Here is a 20,371-nt window from a genome sequence, read left to right as displayed (position 1 = left end):
CCTCCAGACAGGGCCGGTCCTTCCAGGATCGCTTGGTGAGAGCTGCGCTTGCTTCCAGCACAAACACGCTGCTCCAAGTTCCCACGGACACAGATTCCCTTCAGGTGAAAAAGGCCACCTGACCGGATTTGACACAGTCCCACACAAGGGACCCATGCAGAACACGAGGCCTAACACTGAACCCCGTTAACGAGTAACAATACTGTGCTGCCGAAGATAAACTGTTCTGAGTATTTCAAAAACTGATTAATTAAGTCAATGATAACGTTGGCTTCGCAGTTGGAACTGGCTCTGGGCACCGTCACTGGGCAAAGGAAACCCTCCCCCCTCCCGCTCGCTGGTCCCTGGGGAGCGGGACGGGTGCGGTCGGGGTCTGAAGGAGGTTCTCGAACCTCCCCCCACCCCTGCCACAACGCTTACTGGCAACATTCCCTGTCCCCATCGGTGTTGTGGGATCTGAATCAGATCCTGTCTGCGGGGACATCAGGCCAGGCCCGAGGAGAAACAGGAAGTGACTCGTAACTTCCCCTTGTCTTCAAGTGGCCGATGGGCGAGCCGCATGGTAAGGAGAACGCTCTGCTCCGTGTCCCCATAGCATGAAGCCCCCCACTCAAGGTGGGGCTTTGAGGGTGCAGGGAACAGTCACTACTGGGGACTAATGCCCCTCATAGACCCTCCACGGCCGCTCAGCCAGGGTCCACGGACAGCTGGCCCGGTTCTGGCACTCTTGCCAGCTGTCCCCAGCCCTGCTGCCTGCGGCCACACCCTCCCTGAGGCGGGGCAAGAGTCCCTCCAAGGGACCCTGTTTTCTTCTTTAAAGGCCACACTGAGTAGCTCCAGGGGTTAAGGTTTGCAGCTATTTTATTTACAAGTATACATTTAACACAATGAAATAAACACTGATATATGGAAGCCTAGTTAATAGTAGTGTAACAATATGTATCATTTTGATGATTACATTATTTTAAACAACAAACTACACTGAAAAATTAATGCCGATAAAATTCTTGGTCATAATATTATTAAGAAATACAATATATAAATTGAAAATATGATTGCTTAAAATTTGAAAATGGAAGTGAACTCATTTGGACAGAGTCAGAGTTTAACATAATCTGAAAGGGGTGTGGGGCAGGAAAAAGCTCTGACCCAAATGAAATCTTTCAGGTTAACAGAAGGAAAAAGAAGCTGAGTTTATCTTAAAGGAGAACGGGCAGTCGGCTTCTCCCCGCAGGATCGACTCCCAGTGTCCTCTGCTTCCGCGGCGCGATTACATCACCGAGCAGGACGACTTTCCTTGTGAAGCGGCCCCATCAATTTTCTCTGCCTCCAAAATTATCCTTCTAAAAACGTCAACGGCCGTCTGCAAATCAAAGAGAAAACTAGACCGCATTAGTCTTTAAAAGAGGAACCCTGGCGAACACTTCTACTGAAGGCGGCCCGCCGCACCCCCGGCAGGTGGAGGGGCTGGTGTGGGGGGCCCAGGACTCCCTCTCTGCCCCCCACCTCACCCCCGACACCACCTGACTTGAGAACTAACCTCACATCACACGCTTCTGACCCATTTTCACGTCACACTGTAGGCAGCCCAAGGAGCCCCCTCCCAGCCCAAGACAGTGCCTCTGTAGTTTCGGGGTCTGCCATGAGCACCCCCTCACCTGTCGGGCCTCATTCCCATCAGAACGCTGCTTTCGCTGCACCCCTTTCCCCGGGTTGGGGGGGTCCCCCCGTCACAGCCCTGAGCCACGGGACCGACAGCAGGACAGGCGCTCTCCCTGCTCCCCAGACCTGTGCCTCCCACTTCCTCCAAACTCTCGGCTTCAACTCTTAGCATCTACCTTCGAGCCACATACAAACCCCGAGTCACTTCCCCTCTTCCCTCTGGAGCAGTGGCACCATCTCCAACACCGCTCTCAGCCCCGTGACCGGTCTTTCTCGACTGCAGCCTCTCAGCCCCGTGGGCAGCCCCATGAGCCCTTCGTGAGGAGTCACTGGTATTTTGGGCAGGGAATCCCCTCTTAGGCTGAACACCTGTCCCTGGTGATAATCAAAAAATGTCCCTCGAGGGGCAGCACCTAGATCTCGTCAATACTAACGGCGAGCCCTCCATCACCCAATGTCAAGGACCCGCCACACCCATCTTCCTTCTCTCTCGTCCCTCCCCATCGCAATAACCCAAGCTCCACACTTCTCAGCCCCGCAGGCAACAGCTTCCTTTGTCCGAGGACACTTCTCTGTCCTTTAACCACTTCTCATCCTCACTGTCCTCCCGGGCCAGCAGTGACCCCACAGCCCACCGGCAGTCACTCTCAGCTCCCTTCTCCGCCTGCTGTCCGCCTGCTCGGCCCCTACAACCACAGCGGCCTGGCTCGCTCTACCTCCGGGACTGGGACTCCAAAGGGGACTCTCGGCACCACCCAGCTGCCTTTCCCTGGGCTAGTCACTGCCCGGATGAAGCTTTCATGCCTTGCCTTTCTCCCAGAATTTCTAACGCCTCTCCCCCATTCTCACACTCTGCTGGTAACTGGGTTTTCCAATTCTCTGGGAAAACACGCAGCATTTGTAAGAGAACTCCGTATCCTCCGTCCACCAAAATGACCACCCGTTGAATCTGGGCTCATCGGCTCCTTCCCTGCTGCCAGGGACAAGGCACCCCTAATTTAGCCAAAGCCAGCCCCACATCCCACCTGTCTTGTCTAATCAAGGTCCCTGGCTTCAGCAAGGTTTCCTCCTCTCACATGATCAGAAAAACAAGTTGTTTATTTCACTGTACACAGAGAAATGTTCGGGAAAACACATGCCAAGCCCTCACCAAGAAAACCGTGTGCCTGGAATCTGGCTTTCTGGATAACTCTCAGAATTCTCCTTGATTATCTGTGTGGTTTGGCTCCACCCAAGTCTGCTCTCCTTGGTCTCCCGCTAAGACACAGCTGCAGGCCTCCGCAGAGCAAGCCGGACCCGCAGGCACATCCCACAGCTCAGAGTGCAGGACCCTCACCACCGAGCACTGATCACGTGACCACTGGTGTCCTGTGCGCGCGTGCACGTGTCTTTACTACACAAATTCCCTGCTCTGTACGAACAGCAGCAAGTGCTCGGGCGCGTGTGTGGGTTAGACTCCCTTACATGCCTCTGACATAAGGGGTTAGAATGACTTGGTTTCCCCCTCTTTGGGTGGGAAGAGACTCGCCAGGCTTGGGGTCTCCTGACTCCCTTCTGCACAACTCCAAGACCAGGTCACGAGACGTGTGACAGAGAGCAGAGACATCTCTAGACACGCCTTTGAGAGGACTGCCCAGGCCATCAGTGTCCCAAGAACTGCGTGTCACCGCTGTATTTACCTGATTTGAGTACAAGGATCTTTTCACCTTAAAGGATTCATTTTCTAACGAGGAACTTGCTGACCTGAGGGCCGTGCGAGAGCAGAACAGGCGGCGGAGGGTGCACCGCCCCATCTTTGAGCTGCCCTGGCTGGGGCTGTGAGGCAGCCACACAGGACCTTGCCTTCCTCGACACGTTTGGCTAATATCAGATCAGTCGGCTAAATGTACCAAAATTGAAAAGAACTGCCGTAGCTGGAATCCTTTCTCTTTAGCTCTGAGCCTTCAGCTGGTTCACGTTTCATGTGGGTGTTCAGAACCGGAAGCCTCAGTGAAGCACGGCATCCGACGGACGGCGGAGGCCGGCACCCCAAAAGCCCGCAGTAGCGTCACAATGTAGCCCCGGCAAACCTTCACAGGTCATTGTCAGGAAGACATTAACCCGAGACGGTGGGCCCTTCTAGGCAATGCCCCCAATCACGCTGGAGGAGGGCCCCCCAGCTACCCACACATCCGGGGCTGTTGGCAGAAATGCACGTGGCTGTCGCACACACATCAGTGGCCACACGAGCAGTGACACAACCCTGCGGCTGCTGTCTATTTAAGGACCGTGTTGATGGAATGACCGTGCAAGGACCCCTGGGCCTTCACCAGAAAGAGGGACGTTAGCAAAGGGAACCAAGACAGCTGGGGCCATTCAACTGCACCCCTCCCTCTTGAAGAACACTTTTTAGATGACGTGTAACTGACACAGAACACTGCTGCTTGGCCGTGTGTGACATGATGACTCAGTGTTTCTATGTACTGAGAAGCGAGCCCCATGGCAAGTCCAGTTCATGTCCACTGCCACAAGTCACGATTCTTTTTCCTTGTGGTGAGAAATTTTATGATCTACTCTCTCTGCAACTTTCAAAAATGAAGAGAAACACAGTACCGTTAACTGTAGTCACTAGACTGTAGGAGTACGTCCCAGACTCACTGATCTGCCAAGCGAAAGTTCTTATCCTCTGACCACCTTCAAATCTTTATTATGCAAAATTCCAAGCACACAGGAAAATGAAAGGACTGTATGATCATCACCTAGCCCCACTATTCTAGATTCAGCAAATGTTAATGTCTTCGCTGTATCTGCTTGCCCTCCCACGGTCCATTCACCCATCCACCCGATTTGAAAGTAAGTCGCAGATATTATGAAACTTGGCCCCTATATGTTTTGGTTTGCATTTCCTAAGAATGTGGATATTCTCTTCAGAATTCCAATACTATCACTACAGCTATGGAAATTAACAATATTCCCCTAATACATACAGAACATAATACAATCTCTCCAAGTAGACCAAAAATCTCTTTTACACGTTTTTAGAACCAGATTCCAATCACAGTTGATGCACAAACTCTGTAATGCAGATAGCCTGTATCCCTCCCCAAGAATACTTTAATCTGAATTATGCTCTGGTCACGCACGAAGCCCTCTCTTCCCATCCACCGGAAAGCCTGGTATAGAGGAGCCGACCAAACTGAGGTTAGATTGAACTTCAGTCCTAGTTCTTACGCCATACAGAGTGATCGGAGAAGACTCCCTGACCTCTCTGGATCTTACGCTCACTTCCAAAATGAGACAGTGCAACTAAATGGTCTTAAGGACAGATCAGACACCCAATAGATGTTTGATCTGATTCCTTTAGGAAGTGAAAGTATCTCCTGGTATCTGAATTCTTACTGTCTGCACTCAGAAGCAGAGCAGAGTCACACGAATCCCTTGTGACCTGCACTTGGGAACCAATCACACAGATTTAATCTCCCTCAGTATCTGAACCCTGGGACAAAGGGATCTGACTGTCACGGGGGTTCCTGGGTCGACCGTGCACCTACCAGACAGGTGTGCCAATGGCGTCCACTGTGTTGGATGTTAGGGAGAATACAAAGATAAATGACACGTCTCGGATTTCGGAATGAATTAAGGGGCATAAGGGGAAAGAACCCTGGGTCAGGGGACAAGTGGCAGAGGTGGGGAAATCAGGCACCAGGGCCCCAGCGCGCCAGTCACGCTTCCCGGACAGCCTCGCACAGACACAGTCAGCAGCCACTGACTCTTACTTGAGGGTCAAACCAGAGAACAAGTTAAAAAGACTTTGAACAGTGCAAAGCACTATCTGGATGTAAGTGATGAATTCGAGAAAGGACAGCTGCGGTCCGAGGACAGACAGCACAGGGGAAGGGGACAGCACGGGGCGTGTGCCTGCGTGGGGAAGGTGGCGGGCGCGCCGTCGTGCCCGAGGACAGGGAAGGACGGGGACCAGCAAGAGGAACGGGGACAGCCCGGTCCCGCCCCGCCCCCCGTCTGAGGGCTCAGAGTCTGTTTTCTAGACAACGGGCAACCCAGTGACAGGTCTTCGGGCAGAGGGTGACACGGTCTGACGTGCGGCCTGAGGAAGTCCGTGACTGTGCGGAAACACTGGAGGGAAAATGGAGGCAGGAGGCGGGCCGGGGCTCCGGCGAGGCCTTGGGAGGAGACGGAGCCGGAGGCTGCGGGGAGCCTCCGCAGATACACCGGCGGCCGCCCGAGGGCTTTTCGGGGACGGGCTGCGGCCTCCCCGCGGACAGGGTTAGGGGAAGACGGTTCTGAACCGTTTCCTCGCGACAAACAATCCGTCCCCGCACTCCCCGCTCCGGCCTACAGAGACGGGGGCTCGGGGCCCCGCGTTACTGCCAAGGTGACTAAAGGTCATTCGCGTTTCTCTGTTATTTCTGTACCAGCCGTTCACATAAAACAAAAACAGTAACCGACCTCCACAAAGCGGGCTTCCCTTCCCTCTGGCCCGCTGTTTCACTGCGCCCCTCGCAAGCAGAATCCCGACAGCGACCAGAGGCCGCCCCGGGCAGGAGAAGCAGGGGTGGCGGCGGGGGGCAGCGGGCTGGTGGTGGCGGTGTCCGGCCGCCGAGGGGACACAGGCCCGGGACGGCCGGCTGCGTTACGGAAGCTCTACAAAATCGGTACCTGGTTTTCTTTAGCAGAAGATTCCAAAAAAGCTGCGTTCCAAGACTCTGCTAAGGCCTTCCCTTCTTCATAACTGATCACCCTAGAGGAACAGGAAAATTCGAATGAGCGCGCTGTGCTCTTTATTCAGAAAACACCTGCATCACCAGCGAACCGGGCTCCCCGCCGATCGGCCGGTTCCCCCGTATCGCGGAAGAACGCGCTCCGCTCGGCCTGACCATCCGCCGTGTGGGCCGCGGAGGAGGCCCGAGCCGGGGAACGGGACAGACGTGGCCTTACGGGGTCCCCCATGCGCCAGCAAGTCCTGGCGGTTCAGAGAACGTGACTTGTGTTTTCCAGTAACCCGGGACGCGGGCAGTTTTCACGGTGAGCTGCGCTGTGAGCGCCCGAGGACGGGGCAGCCGTCGGGGGTCCCGCGGCTCAACCCCGCTGCGCAGGCCGCGGGCGTCCGGCCTCCCCGACCCCAGCAGGCTCTGTGGCCCTGTTCGCTGACCTGATCCTGACTGCGGGACTCGGAAACCATCTCTTGAATGAATGAAAGCTTCTGTGGTCTCCTTGGAGTCCACTGGCACAAACTTAGTACCCCAAGCTAATTTCCTACCACATCTGCTTCCTCTTTTCTAGAGAAAACACTGGTCAGGATGGGTGAAGTTTGATACTGGTTTTGCTCCTGCTTGGGTGCACTCACTGCCTTATTTCTGAACCCCGACAGGCTACACACCGAAGACTATTCTCACCATGAGAACAGTAATTATGAAAGGTGCTTCAGTGCATACCTCATCTCAGACTTGATTTTATAAATAAGTAATTATTCAGAAGTTACATACCTTTCCATATGGAGGTCTTTCTTATTCCCAACCAACATAATAGGTATTCTGGTAATGGGAGACAAAAAAGCCACAGGAAATTAGTCAGTGCCAGATCTTACTGTTCAGAAGACAGAACTCGAATGAGTTCAGCTCACAAAAGAGAGAAACTATTGCTACTTACTGCACTTTCCCCACCATATCCAACAATTTGCCATGAATAACTTTAATCACTTCAAAACTGTAAAAACAGAAGCATGAAATCAGACATCCATTTTAGTGTTGGTGTTTAAAAATATTATATAAGGTTTATTGTGGAAAAATACTGTCATTGACTCACCATTTTAATATAAAATAACCCGAACACAAGGAATTCCTTCTTTCCTACAAACCTTTTTTCACGTGTGCATGTATTTGACACTGAGTAACCCTTACTGAGAATATGCAACATGAAATAGGTGAGCTATTTAAATGGCAAAGTCTAACACGTAGCTGACAAATCACATAAACACAAATTTTAATCTCTGAATGACATCTGTGGGATGTTCTTCAGCTAGAGGCCCTAGCCGTCAGCCCGGCTTCCACATTAATATGGTGAAAACACACAAAAACTAAATCAATTTATGTAGTAGTTCCAATTTCCATTAGCAGAAGCCCTCAGATCATGTGCAATCACTATTTATCTAGGCAGCTGGAGGGAAGACATACGGAGTTTTTATTCTATCAGTGTTAAGAGAACATCTACTGGGATTTTTTTTCCCCCCTAACAACCTGTTTGCTTCACAAGACAATCACTGAAAAACATTTAGCCTGGTAAGTCTGATTGTTACTATAACTGATTCCATCACGATCCTTTAAAACGATAAATGCCATCGAGCCAGAGCAAACAAACGGAAGCAGCAGGAGGGAATTCTACCTTTTGATTGATGTCACAGAATACACAAGAATATAGCCATTAATATCTATGGAGTACGTCTGAGGAAAGATGGAGTATTCATCCTGTGGGAGAAAAAAGAATTCCATGTGAGTAGAGGCTTCATGCAGCATAACAAGCAAATCTGTACCCAGAGTTTCTTGCACATGACCTGGCCAAAGAAATCGAAGGAAACAAAAAGTGGATTAAAATGTTCTTCTAGAGGGGCGCCTGGGTGGCTCAGTGGGTTAAGCCACTGCCTTTGGCTCAGGTCATGATCTCAGGGTCCTGGGATCGAGCCCCACATCGGGCTCTCTGCTCAGCAGGAAGCCTACTTCCCTTTCTCTCTCTACCTGCTTCTCTGCCTACTTGTGATCTCTCTCTCTCTGCTGAATAAATAAATAAAATCTTAAAAAAAGTAAAAATAAAATATTCTTCTAGAAAAACAGCCTATGCACTCAGGACTTATTTAAGATCAGTTTGGGGCTGATAACTGCTTTATGCCAACATTCGAAAAGCGACTCTGGCTCTTCTAGGACTTTTGGGGAGAAGGCTAGTAACTTTTGCAGTTCCCAGGGAAAGAAGATGGAAGGAATGACAAGACAACAGGTCCTGTGATCTTACAGGAGGCGAAAGCACTAACAGTTCTTTTATGGAGAAAAAGGCCAGAACCTTAGATCTCATGGGAAATTCATGAGTGCTTCTGGTTTATTCCATCAATCTGTACTTTCCTATCTAAAACTGTTATGTCCTCACTAAACCTATTCTCTGCGTGTGAGTCACAATGGCCTGAGTGCCAATTTGCTGGTCATTAGTGGGCTGTCCCCAACACCTGAGAGGGAAAGGAAAGAGGAGAAAATCAAAATGCCAGACCCACTGTACCCAGACTTTTGAGGATCAAATGAGTTATTTATTGAGCAAGTTTAGGAATTAAAAACAAAGGTATACATTATGTAACCATGTGTCAGTACCCAGTTTCCATAAAGCAGTTTAGGAAACTTAAAACTCGGCTTTAGAATAGTAAGGCATACTGAGAATCTAGTAATGTCACTGCAGTTTGCCTTAGTACACGCCACTGACTGGTATAAAACATTTTATTCTCTGTTGAAATACAATTATCAACATGCCACGTATTCCCCAAGCACTATTATAGAAAATCAGGTCAAACCATCATATCAAGTATCGTATCAAGTCTCTGTTAACTTTGCAATTCTACAGTACGGTTACAACGAATGTTCATGATGGCTCTAAATTACTGCCCCAAATCCTTACTATTTACCATTGTAATAAAGTATCTTTAAAAAATAAAAACCAAAGGAAAACTGAGTTTTATTCTCAGTTCTTTGATATCATCAATAGTGTCATCGATCTTTCGTCAGAAGACAGCACTTCTACATCTCAGGGCTTACCACATATGCAAAACAAAACCTTTGTTTTCATGGTCAGTTTCATATTAGTTTCATTAAATGGAGTTCATTTTAGTGTTAAATTTTGAGAATGCATTTTTGTGAATGGAATGACAGGTCTTTCTAACCCGGATTAAAAACAAAATTCCAAATCATTTTAGTCACCAGCTGAGCTACAGCAGTACACCCAGAGTTCAAATCACCTTTTCCCTGAAGAGAAGATGTGGAAATAAAGAAATTAGTCATACTTCAGAGGCGTGGTACAAACAATCGTCAGTTAGAAAGTATCACAGGGAAAAGCACCTCCAGCTGTAACAGCAACCAAAAAGGACAAAATTCCTAGGAATAAACTTAAGAATTAAGTGTACAATCCATCTGAAGAAAATCATAAAATAACCCAACACATAACAAATGTGCGTAAATGGAAGAGTGTGCCATGGTCCTCAGCAAGAATACGTAGGTCATCGAGGTATCCATTGCTCGATCCTAAATTAACATATAAGTGTAACTGAACCCTGATAAAAAGTGTATTTTTCGGAGAAACAGCAATTGTAGAAGGAGCTGGATGAAACCACAAAGCTACTTATTTAACTAAAATGAGCACTTACTAGTTTGTAAGTACAGCAGACTGAATAACCTATGAAGACCTAGACAGACAGAATTAGGTAAATGCTAGTACCGGCAGTTAAGCTCAGTGAGGGTAAGAGGTAACACTCACCGAAACTGTGTGGAAACAAAAGCATCTGGGGGGTAAATGAGCAGCTAAGCTGATCTCTAACTCACACTTGAGCAAAAATATATTCTAGAGGATTTAAAGATTAAAAATGGAAACCATACGCCTAAGTCAATGGGAGGATTTTTAAGAACAGTATCAGTTGATGGGGAAAGCGTCTGCCGGCTCAGGTCCTGGGATCGAGCCCCGCATCTGGCTCCCTGCTCAGCAGGGAGTCAGTCTGCCTCTCCCTCTCCCCACTCTTTAGTTCTCTTTCTCTCTCAGAAAAAAATGAACAGCATCAGTTGAAAAGAGATTAATAAATTCGACTATACGAAAACGAGAAAGTTCTTCTTGACTTTCAAACAAAACCATAGACCGAAAACAAACCAAAACCTTACAGCTTACATCACATAAAATGCTATTTTCTGCACGGTATCAAGGGGTCTTTCAAACCAGTAAGCAAAGACAGTCCTCCCCAGGGAGAAGGGGCAGAGCACAGGGACAGGGTAACTCCCAGAGAAGGAAACACAAATGCCCTCAAACAGGAACACATGCTCAAATGCCTTCATAAGAAGAAAGACACTTAGTAACCAGGAGACTCTCTTTCACCCAGTGGACTGGCACATAACAAGAGATCTGCTAATACGCTGTGCCCACGGGCGCGCAGATGAGCGAGTGAGAACAGAGCGGCCGGCGGAGGACGCAGCCGTCCCGCCACCAGATCGTGCTCCTGGACGCAGGCACGCACCGTCGAAATCGACATGAGACACTGATCGCTGCTGTCACTGGTGGTGGCAGCAGGACTGGAAACCCCCTGCGTGTCGATCCATCATCAAAGTACGCTCTAGCCGAATGACGGCATATTACGTAGTCGTGGGGAGGCAAACCGGGGGTGTACGTAAGACTGCAGAATCACCTCTGAGGTGGAGATTCGGTGATCCATTACTTCTCAGGTGAAAACAAAAACACCAATTCCATTTGTATGTTCACATAGAGAACATCTGGGAAGCACATCCTAGAAATGGTGATGGGGCTAGTCTTAGAGGGGTGGAGCTAATGCCACCAGAGTAGGAAAGACTGAAGCTTTACTATTTACCATTTTGTGCTATTTTATTTCTGTAGCACGCGCATTTAGTACTATTTTTAAAAAACTGTACTTAATACCCTTTTTTTAAAAAGGGGGATCTGACATTATAAACACGACTCCCACTGAGTCACTTGTCACTGAGTCTACTTAAATTAGGTCCAAACAAAATCTCTCATGCAAACTAAAAATAATCGACTTGTCTTTAACTATGTTCATCACCATCCCTTGCCGGGCAATGAAACCAGCTACGATATAAACTAGTAGGTAAACAGGACTTGCTGTTACATGCTGCTACAGTTACCCCTAAAACGAGTACACCAGTGACCGAATGCGCTCTAGATGGCAGTGACAGGATCTGTCCTTACTTCATCATCTCCCCCTGCCACTGGTGGCCTCAGCCCCAGCCCACAGGAATCCAATTTTAAAAACAGCTCTCGGAGCAGCTAAAAATGCGACATCTCATCCAGCTGCTCCTTCTAGGTGGTTCTACGGAACCACACGGCACAAGGTAATGCGCATGTCGCGTAAGGACAGATCACAAACACGAACACAACCTTCCATTCCACAGTCTCCCAGATGGATGCGGCCTCGAAGAACACTACTAGCTGCAAGGAGAACAAATTATTCAAGGCGGCTAAATTTGGAAATATTCTGTGCAAAAATTCTCTAACTATTCTTATCTGGCAGTAAGAGAAGCCACAGGAGCAAGACAGGCAGAGCTCGTCACTGACCCTGCCGTCCCTCACACTACGCACTCACTCCGAGATCCCTGCTTCTTTGTGTGCGCGGGGGGCATCCTTTGTGACTGTCATCAGAGCAGTTAAAGGCACGTGATGCTCCAGTGTACACTTAGGCTTTAGAACCCTAGAGGAACATATCTTCTGTTTTGATAGGAGGCAACATAAAGGAATTTTCTCTCCAGAAAAATGTTTTTTTGTTTTTTAAAGATTTTTATTTATTCGACAGAGAGAGAGCAAGCCTAAGTAGAGAGAGCAGCAGGCAGAGGGCAGAGCGAGAGGCAGAGTCCCCACTGAAGTAAGGAGCCTGATGCGGGACTCGATCCCAAAACCCTGGGATCATGACCTGAGTTGAAACAGACGCTTAACTGATTAAGTCCCCCAGGCATCCCCGGAAAAACGTTTTTCAAGGATGGCTCTACTCCCAAGTATAAGCGACACCTGCACTGTTCCAGTCAGTGTCTTGTTAACAGCAACATCAACTTGCCATGCTAGGCCCTGCTCTGGTCTTAGGAGCATCAAAGATCTACAGATAAGGACCAAACCCTGTGAAGCTCTGCATCCACTCTAAACCGAGCGCCAGTCCTACAAAGGCAGGCGCTGCGTCACCAGTTTACAGATGAATCTGAGGCACAGAGAGCTTCGTAACTTTCTGAAGGTCACCCGGTTAGTAAAAACGTCAGGATATAAGCCCCGGCAGCGTGACTGCAGAGCCCACGTTCCCACAACTCTGAAATGCCCGTCCTGCTTCTGGCCTCCAACAAAATGCATTTCTTTCTTTCTTTCTTTTCTTTTCTTTTTTTTTTTTTTAAAGATTTTATTTATTTATTTATTTCACAGGCAGGGATTACAAGTAGGCAGAGAGGCAGGCAGAGAGAGGAGGAAGCAGGCTCCCCACTGAGCAGAGAGCCCGACAGGGGGCTTGATCCCAGAACCCTGGGACCATGACCTGAGCCGAAGGCAGAGGTTTTAACCCACTGAGCCACCCAGGCGCCCCGACAAAATGTATTTCTATAGTAACATCACATGAAGGTGATTTGCCAATTTACATCCTCATCCCCACTTTCCAGAAGCTTAATGAAAATTCAAAATGAAGATATAAAAAGCAAATACCAATCTTGATAATGTCAGAGGCCCACTATGAACGACATGGCCGTGTTTCTTCGCCCAGGACACCATCAGTTAACACCCACTGTCCTATTCCCAGGCTCCCTTCACTCTTAGAAGTGTCTTGTTTTAGGCAATCAATTACACAGTCATCTTAACCATAAAAGATACAAATTCGGAGACTCCAATACAATGTCTTATCCCAGAAGCTCTTCTACAGTAACTTCTAAAATAAGCCGTGTCCTCCGCATCCTCACTCCCCGACGGGGACTTCTACTGCTCCCCTTGTTCCTTTCAGCTCCAGACCCCCTTTCTGTCAGTGGACAGGTACCCTGCGGAGTAATAGCCTGGGACGGCTCAGGTCTAAGACAAACATCATGAGGCCTGACCTCCAAGGTCCATTACACCCGCCACTAGGGGGCCTTTGTACGGGGAACGAAGGGGATCCGGGGTAGATCTCTGTGATACCCACATCCCATCTATTTTCTTTGAAGCCTCCAGAATTGAAACTCCAGGGTTTCTTCTGGGCTCATACCACTTCTTATGGCTATGTTCTTGCTTCACCTGGGGGCTACGCTTGGCTTCTATGTTCACTTGGAAACATCAAGCAGAGGGCGTCCATTCTAAACCAAGACAGGCCACACCACTCCATGTCTACCTCAATCTCCCCAGGCTCCAGAAGAAAAGCCTCCATTTGACACGGCAGAGCAGATTACACTACACAGCCCCTCCTGCTAGTCTGATCCTTTGTCAACTTGAAGATGCAAGGAAGGACTCAGAGACCAACATCCCCACACTCTAGCAACTGTGTAACATGTTCTGTCCAACAGAGGTTTCTAGTAAAGGCTGGACTTGGCAGGGGGAAGTTCAGCCATCAGGGTTAAGGGTTTCTTTGTACTCTTCAAGTTCTCTGAACTTTCACCCGCTGCTTCTAGTGAATTCCCCTAGTCTTTCATTCTTCAAATCCCTACTACCTTAACCTGTGAATACGGTGTTGGGGTTTTTTTTGGGGGAGGGGGCTACTTAATCTTTGGCAATCACCTACTGTCTACAAATCAAATCAACACTCCCTAATCTAGTAATCACGTGACCCATCTACCAACCGCCTCCTTTCTGCCCTATACTTTTCTCTTGTCTTTCCCCGAAAAGACGTACTTTTGTCTTTTTATTTATTTGACAGAGTGAGATAGTGAGAGAGAGAGAGAGAGAAAGAAAAAGAGCGCACAAGTATGGAAGCCCAAGCAGGGGGAGCAGCAGAGGGAGAGGGAGAAGCAGGATCCCTGCTGAGCAGGGAGCCCGAAACGGGGCTTGATCCCACTGGATCCCACCGGAATCATGACCAGATGGTTAACCCATGAGCCACCCAGCCACCCATGAGTCCCTAAATGTATTTTTGTCTTGATGTAGAATACATATTAGAAAGGAAGAAAAAGCTCTAATAGGATTCTGATACAGAATGCAAGTTTAGAAAATGGAAATACACCATCCTACGGTAAATGCAGACCTTCCCAATGCTATGAGTGTATTTCACACAAGTCTAAAGTAGAAGAGCAAGTGAATAATTTGGAAAAACCACCATAACGTGTTAGAGGAGAGAGCCTGTAAAGGTTCAGTCAAACATATGCCACGAAGGGTTTCCTTGACATTGCTGCTGTGTTGAAGCGCTGACGGCAGGGCAAGGACTGCCAGAGAGAAGGACCACAAGCAGATTCGGAGACACCGGAGACACTTACCTGCCCAGCTGTGTCAACGAGTTGAAGATGATATTCTTGTCCATTGACTGTGATCAATTTTGTGAAAGCTACAGGAGGAGAAAAGGAATGAAATATTAGTTTAAGTTGATTTTAGATCACCTAAAGCTTGAACACTGACGACCAACTATGCAGAGTCCCTAGTAAGTTCACAAAGAGATCCCGTAAAACACAATGGAACAGATCGGCCCGAGTTTACAGATTCCTCCCCACTTCCATTATTTAACTAAGAATACTGGCTGACTGATGAAAATCAAGGTTCAGTACGCTTTCAACTTTTTTGAAGGAATTGCAATTAGGCGACAACGCGTCTCCTATAAAAGTCACCCGAGTGCACGATCTGTGGCTATGCCTTCCTCTTGTGAAAAAGTAAAACACAGGACATGAAGTCTGAGGTCCAGAATGGACCCCAAGCACAAAACTTTTCATTAATTTACAACAAGTCTGGTGTCAGAGCACAAAGAGCTAATATTAACTGCAGTGTTAAGAACTTTCAGTACATTAAAACAATTAACAATTCTATTGACAGATAAAACAGCAACGGAACAGTTCTGTGTGAAGCCATCATTCCACTGAGCTTAAGGATCGAAGCAATTTTGTGACGACTTCTTTTCCTTACCAAGCGGGGAAAAAAAACCACCAGACTTAAATAACTTCCGGAAAAGTCAATTCAGAATTCTGAGGAGACAGACTTCAAACAAATGTAGACAAAAGAGGAAAGAACTATTAATAGTAACAGAATATTACAAAGTGTAACCATCTGGAACCCTGACAATGAACGGAACGGATGTCTTCTGCATCGCCATTTGTCTCAGACACGTGAGTCCTCCAATCTCTGGCTGCCCACTCGACTCGACCAGAACTGGGCAGCAGAATCTACCCCTTGCACAGCTGGGAGTGGACCCACTGCTGCCCACAGACTCCCACAGCCAAAAGGGAAAGCAGAAACAGACACAGAAATATTACGAGAGAAAACCTGAAGTGATGAGGGGGACGGAGGGAGAGCTAATCTGAATGCTGAGTTGCACAGGGAGAGAACGGGAAGCTCCTGCTGGCACCGTCACCTCTAACTGCAAGCAGGGGTGCGGGAAGCAGGTGAGCAAAAACCCGGACCAGGCCACCCAAGGGGGCTGCCACACTTTTTCACATTCTTTTTTTTTTTTTTAATTTTTATTTATTTATTTGACAGAGAGAGATCACAGCAGGCAGAGAGGCAGGCAGAGAGAGGGGAAGGGAAGGAAGCAGGCCCCTGCTGAACAGAGAGCCCCATGCGGGACTCGATCCCAGGACCCTGAGATCATGACCTGAGCCGAAGGCAGCGGCTTAACCCACTGAGCCACCCAGGCGCCCACTTTTTCACATTCTTGTGCCCCTGATGGGGACGCCAACTTTAGGAATAATTAAATCAGATGAAAACTGAACCCAAGTATTTCAAGACAGGGAGTACCCAATATATTATGTTTTCGTCAATTCTAAGAAAAAATTGTGTTGTATCCCCGCCCCCCCCACAGGAGATGGATTGGCCGCGCTTTCCATCACTGTCCGCCAGGGGGCAGTCACGACATTCCCGTGCTCAAACTTGCCCCTGACACCTCAGTGAGGTAAGCCCAAAATGCGCAGTTTAGTCTTGGCGAAAATTAGGGAAGTAACCACAGTGAGCAACAGAACTAAGGAACCGTGGTTACGAAGCAGGACGTAACTGCTGTGAAAACATTCATTCGCGCAAGGCGCAAGAGCTATTTCTTGAGTACCTACCTCCCCCACCCCCCGCCCCACCCCGCCCCGCCCCGGGGAGAACGGCTCTGGGTGTTCTGGAAATGCTGCGACTGACCTCAGTGAGCTTCCAGCCCCGGGGACAGACGGTGGACCCAGATGCCGTCAGGCATCCTCTGTGGGAGAGGAGCACCCAGGCGGAGGTCGACCAGCAAGTGACCACGTGCAGCGAGGAAGAGCAGGGAGGTCGGCGCAGCGGAGGCTGAGAGTGTGTTGGTGACCGGGTTGGGAGGAGGCAGAAGACCTTACAGGAGATGGTAAGGACTGCAAGAGTTTTACTGTCACTGTATGGGAAAGCGAGGGCTCTGAGGCGGCAAGTAAACTGGTCTGATTTCTATTTTAAATTAAAGCGATCGCTCCAGCCAGGCTGCGGATGATGGAAACAGGCAAGAGTGCGCAAGGCCACTGGCGGGAACCCATAATACAGCGCCTGTATAGACTGGATCTGGATATGACCATGGTGGTCTGGATCGGCGGGGCAGAGAGGAGAGGAGAGGAGAGGAGAGGAGAGGAGAGCCAGGGTGGAATTTTGGATGTAGTTCAAAGGTAGAGCCCAGAAGGATCTGTGACTGGCTGGAAGCAGGGTGTGAAAACGGGAGAGGCGGGACAACTCCGAGGTTTTCGGCCTGAGCAAGGAGATGCCTGAATTGGTATTTACCAAGTCAGGAAAGCCTGTGGGAGGAGCACTGGGGATGAGGGAGAACGGGCACGAAGAAGCCTGAACCGAAGAGGAAGCGAGGGCAGCGAAATAAAGAAGAGCTCGGGGCAGGGGGTGCTGGAGAGCCGGGCAGATCGCTGATGGCCAAGCGCAGAGAAAGCCCGAGCCTGACGCCAGAGCCCACGGGCGCCCTGCGCTGCCAGGTCCGGAAGATGAAGATTCAGCCAAGGAGATGTGAGAAATGCTGGCCATGAGCGCAGCGTACAACAGGGAGGGCATGTAATTGTACAAAGGACATAAGAAATAAAATTGTTAATCAATGTTTTAGTATATTCTTGCCCATAAAAAGGATGTAAATCCTCCAACGCACAGCAGTAAAATGAAAGCGAGGTCCTTCCATCTGTCATGGAAAACTGCCTCTTCTTATTACTATAGAAAGAAAGGGACGTGTAATAAGAGATCTGTCAGTTCCATAAACCAGGAACCAATTCTTCTGTGCGCTCCAAGTCCAGGCTCTCGCCGCAGCGGGAAGCCGGCTCTCTCCTCGCTTCATTTTCCTGGACCCGCTCACCCTCCTCCTCCCTTTCTCAATCACTAGAGAAATTAATCCAATTTCCAACCGAAAATCCTGAAATTGCCCTAAGCAGCCTAATAGCTACTTACTGGTAAAGCCTGCTAAAAATAAGCAAGGTAATAGATTTCTAGAATCTGGAATTCATAAAGTGAGATTTGTGTCACTAAAGTGTATCCGGACTCCTAATTCATATCCTACCGAGAAGCCCACCCACCATGCAATGCTTGATAATGCCGCAAAGCTCCTAATTAGAATTTTCCAATTTTCTGAGAAGGCTTATTAGTGCATCAACAGTACCACCTTTGAGATGGCAGAAGCTGTAAATTGCTATTTGTCCTTAATTTATAAACTACTGCTACTAAATTTCACCACAGCAATTTGGTTTGTACTGAGTTGTCAGATTAATGACACAGAATATCGCACTGGCATACACTGTATTTTTGGTATAAAAATTTCCCCAAACTAGAAAATTCGTGGTTTTACGGATGTTATTCTCTTGTATCCCATTCTCAAAGATGACACAGTTCCAGAAGTTTTGTTTTCGTGGTGATGCGTTTAGAGCTGTGTCCCCACTCCATGTCCGCTATGAACCATTTATTCTAAGTTATAACGTTAAGTGTAAAATAATGACCGGATTATTTCCAGATTTACAGTGCGTGGAGCTTTTTAAAACCTTAAAACCGTCCAGTCATTTGTTAGCAACAGGCTTACGAGAACCGTTCCATTTCTCATTCCCTGTAATCGCTGAACAGTGTTTTTGACCCAACCGCGGAGGAGAGAGCGGAGGGTTTCTGCCTGGGTTAAATGGTCAGAAGCACGGTAAACAGAAACGGGCCTGCATATGCCTCATGAGCTTTTAAGCGATTCATACATTCTGATATTCATTTTTGCTCCTGCCTAAAGAATTTAATAAATATTCTTAATCCATTTTTGAGCTGAAAATGTCTTTGTTACTGAACACCAAGTATTGTGTAGAAAGCATTAAACACACAATTAAAGATGACGTTGACAGGGGCAACTGCGTGGCTCAGTGGGTTAAGCCTCTGCCTTTGGCTCAGGTCATGATCCCAGGGTCCTGGGATGGAGCCCCACATCGGGCTCTCTGCTCAGCAGGGAGCCTGCTTCCCCCACCCTCTGTCTGCCTCTCTGCCTACTTGTGATCTCTGTTAAATAAAAAAAAAAAAAAAAAAGATGGTGTTGACAGCCTTCCAAGTAGGGTCACCTCATTCAATTTCTAAGATAATATCAAAGTTGAGCAAGCCGGATGCTCACTGGACCGATTAGTTACATACAAAGGAAATCTCTGCACAGCACCATGACTCTCCCTCCACCTCAACACCTCAACCCAAAGTAGCACAAGGACACACAATTACAATAACCACGTGTGTGAGCATGGCTTACCAAGAAAGCTGCATTCTATTATTGTATGAACCAAAGGACCAAACGAGCCTTACCCCTTTTAGGGGACGCAATTCCAAATAGTTACTTAAGGCCATGACTGCAGAGCTTAAGGCCATGACTCCAATTTTCTTGTGTTCTATTGCAACGGAGGTAACCAAACTGGTTCACGCAGTGCTCCAATCAGCCCGCGCCTCCGCCGGCACACGTACTCTTCTCCAGGGGACGGTCCTCAGCGAATCAACACAGGACTGTATGGCGCCGGGACTCTTCCTCTCCAGATTCCGGCAGAGCTCACTTTCAAACCCTGGTCTCCCCAGAGTCGGGTCAGCAACCGCCGTGCGTCCTTCCTTGCCACCAGCGTACCGGGACATGGCCGGAGAGCTGCAATTCTCAAGTCAGAGGAGGGCAAACGCTTCCCGTAAAGGTCAAAAAGCCTGTGTCGCAAGTACTCAACAACTCTGCTGTTGCAGAGCGGAAGGAGCCACAGACACGGTGAATGAACTCGCGGCTGTGTTCCAATAAGGCTTTACTTACGGGCGCAGAAATGTGAACTTCATGTAACTTTCACAGGTCACAGATATCCTTCTTTTGACTTTTTCAATTATTCAAAAAAAATAAAAATAAAAATAAAAACCATTCTTTGCGCGTGCGCTGCGCAGAAAGACAGTGTGTTTTTCTGGCCTACAGGCTGTAGTTGCTCCACACCCTGTTGTGAGCCTCTTTTGAAGTCTCTCTTGCAAATCTAGCTGTTGAAGTTTATGAAACCTACTGTTAAGCTGCTTTGTGTCTAATACGTGCATCAGGTTTGGAAGAATCCTGTGTTCAAATGTGTCATGTTCCTGGTGACAAATCCTGGGTTAAGTCCAGGCATCAAGAATCTGAGACGACTGGTTCTTGGGTCTACTTAGGGTTTTATGATCACCTGAAATAAGACCAGCTTCCAACAAACCAGGTTCTTGGATGAAATGCTTAATGGTCCTAGAATCAAGACTCTCACAGTCCTAGGATCCTTAGGCAAGATTTCAGAACCACGGATTGGAAGTGGACAAGGTAAAGGCTGTGGCTGGTTCTGTTCTCTGGTGCTTTTCTTCTGCGTAGGGCCTGAAATGTCAACAGACTTCGGAG

The 20,371-nt window shown here is 48.3% G+C and overlaps 1 protein-coding gene across 1 annotated transcript in view; it reads right to left on the bottom strand.

The window, feature by feature from the left end:
• Positions 1-843: 843 nt before the first annotated feature.
• The window catches only part of RHEB (Ras homolog, mTORC1 binding), a 44,059-nt gene continuing 24,531 nt past the window's right edge, over positions 844-20,371 (bottom strand). The window contains exons 3-8 of the mRNA XM_082693492.1: positions 14,823-14,890; positions 8,041-8,123; positions 7,309-7,365; positions 7,146-7,193; positions 6,319-6,400; positions 844-1,363 (exon numbers count right to left, since the gene is read on the bottom strand). Of these exons, the coding sequence (XP_082549618.1) occupies positions 1,271-1,363; positions 6,319-6,400; positions 7,146-7,193; positions 7,309-7,365; positions 8,041-8,123; positions 14,823-14,890 (431 nt within the window). The 3' untranslated portion in view covers positions 844-1,270. The remainder of the gene's footprint in view (positions 1,364-6,318; positions 6,401-7,145; positions 7,194-7,308; positions 7,366-8,040; positions 8,124-14,822; positions 14,891-20,371) is intronic.

This window comes from Mustela nivalis, assembly GCF_964662115.1.
Source record: "Mustela nivalis genome assembly, chromosome: 12".
In the NCBI taxonomy this organism is placed as follows: domain Eukaryota; kingdom Metazoa; phylum Chordata; class Mammalia; order Carnivora; family Mustelidae; genus Mustela; species Mustela nivalis.
The sequence above is the reverse complement of the archived record's forward strand: the minus strand, read 5'-3'. Positions and strand labels throughout refer to the sequence as shown.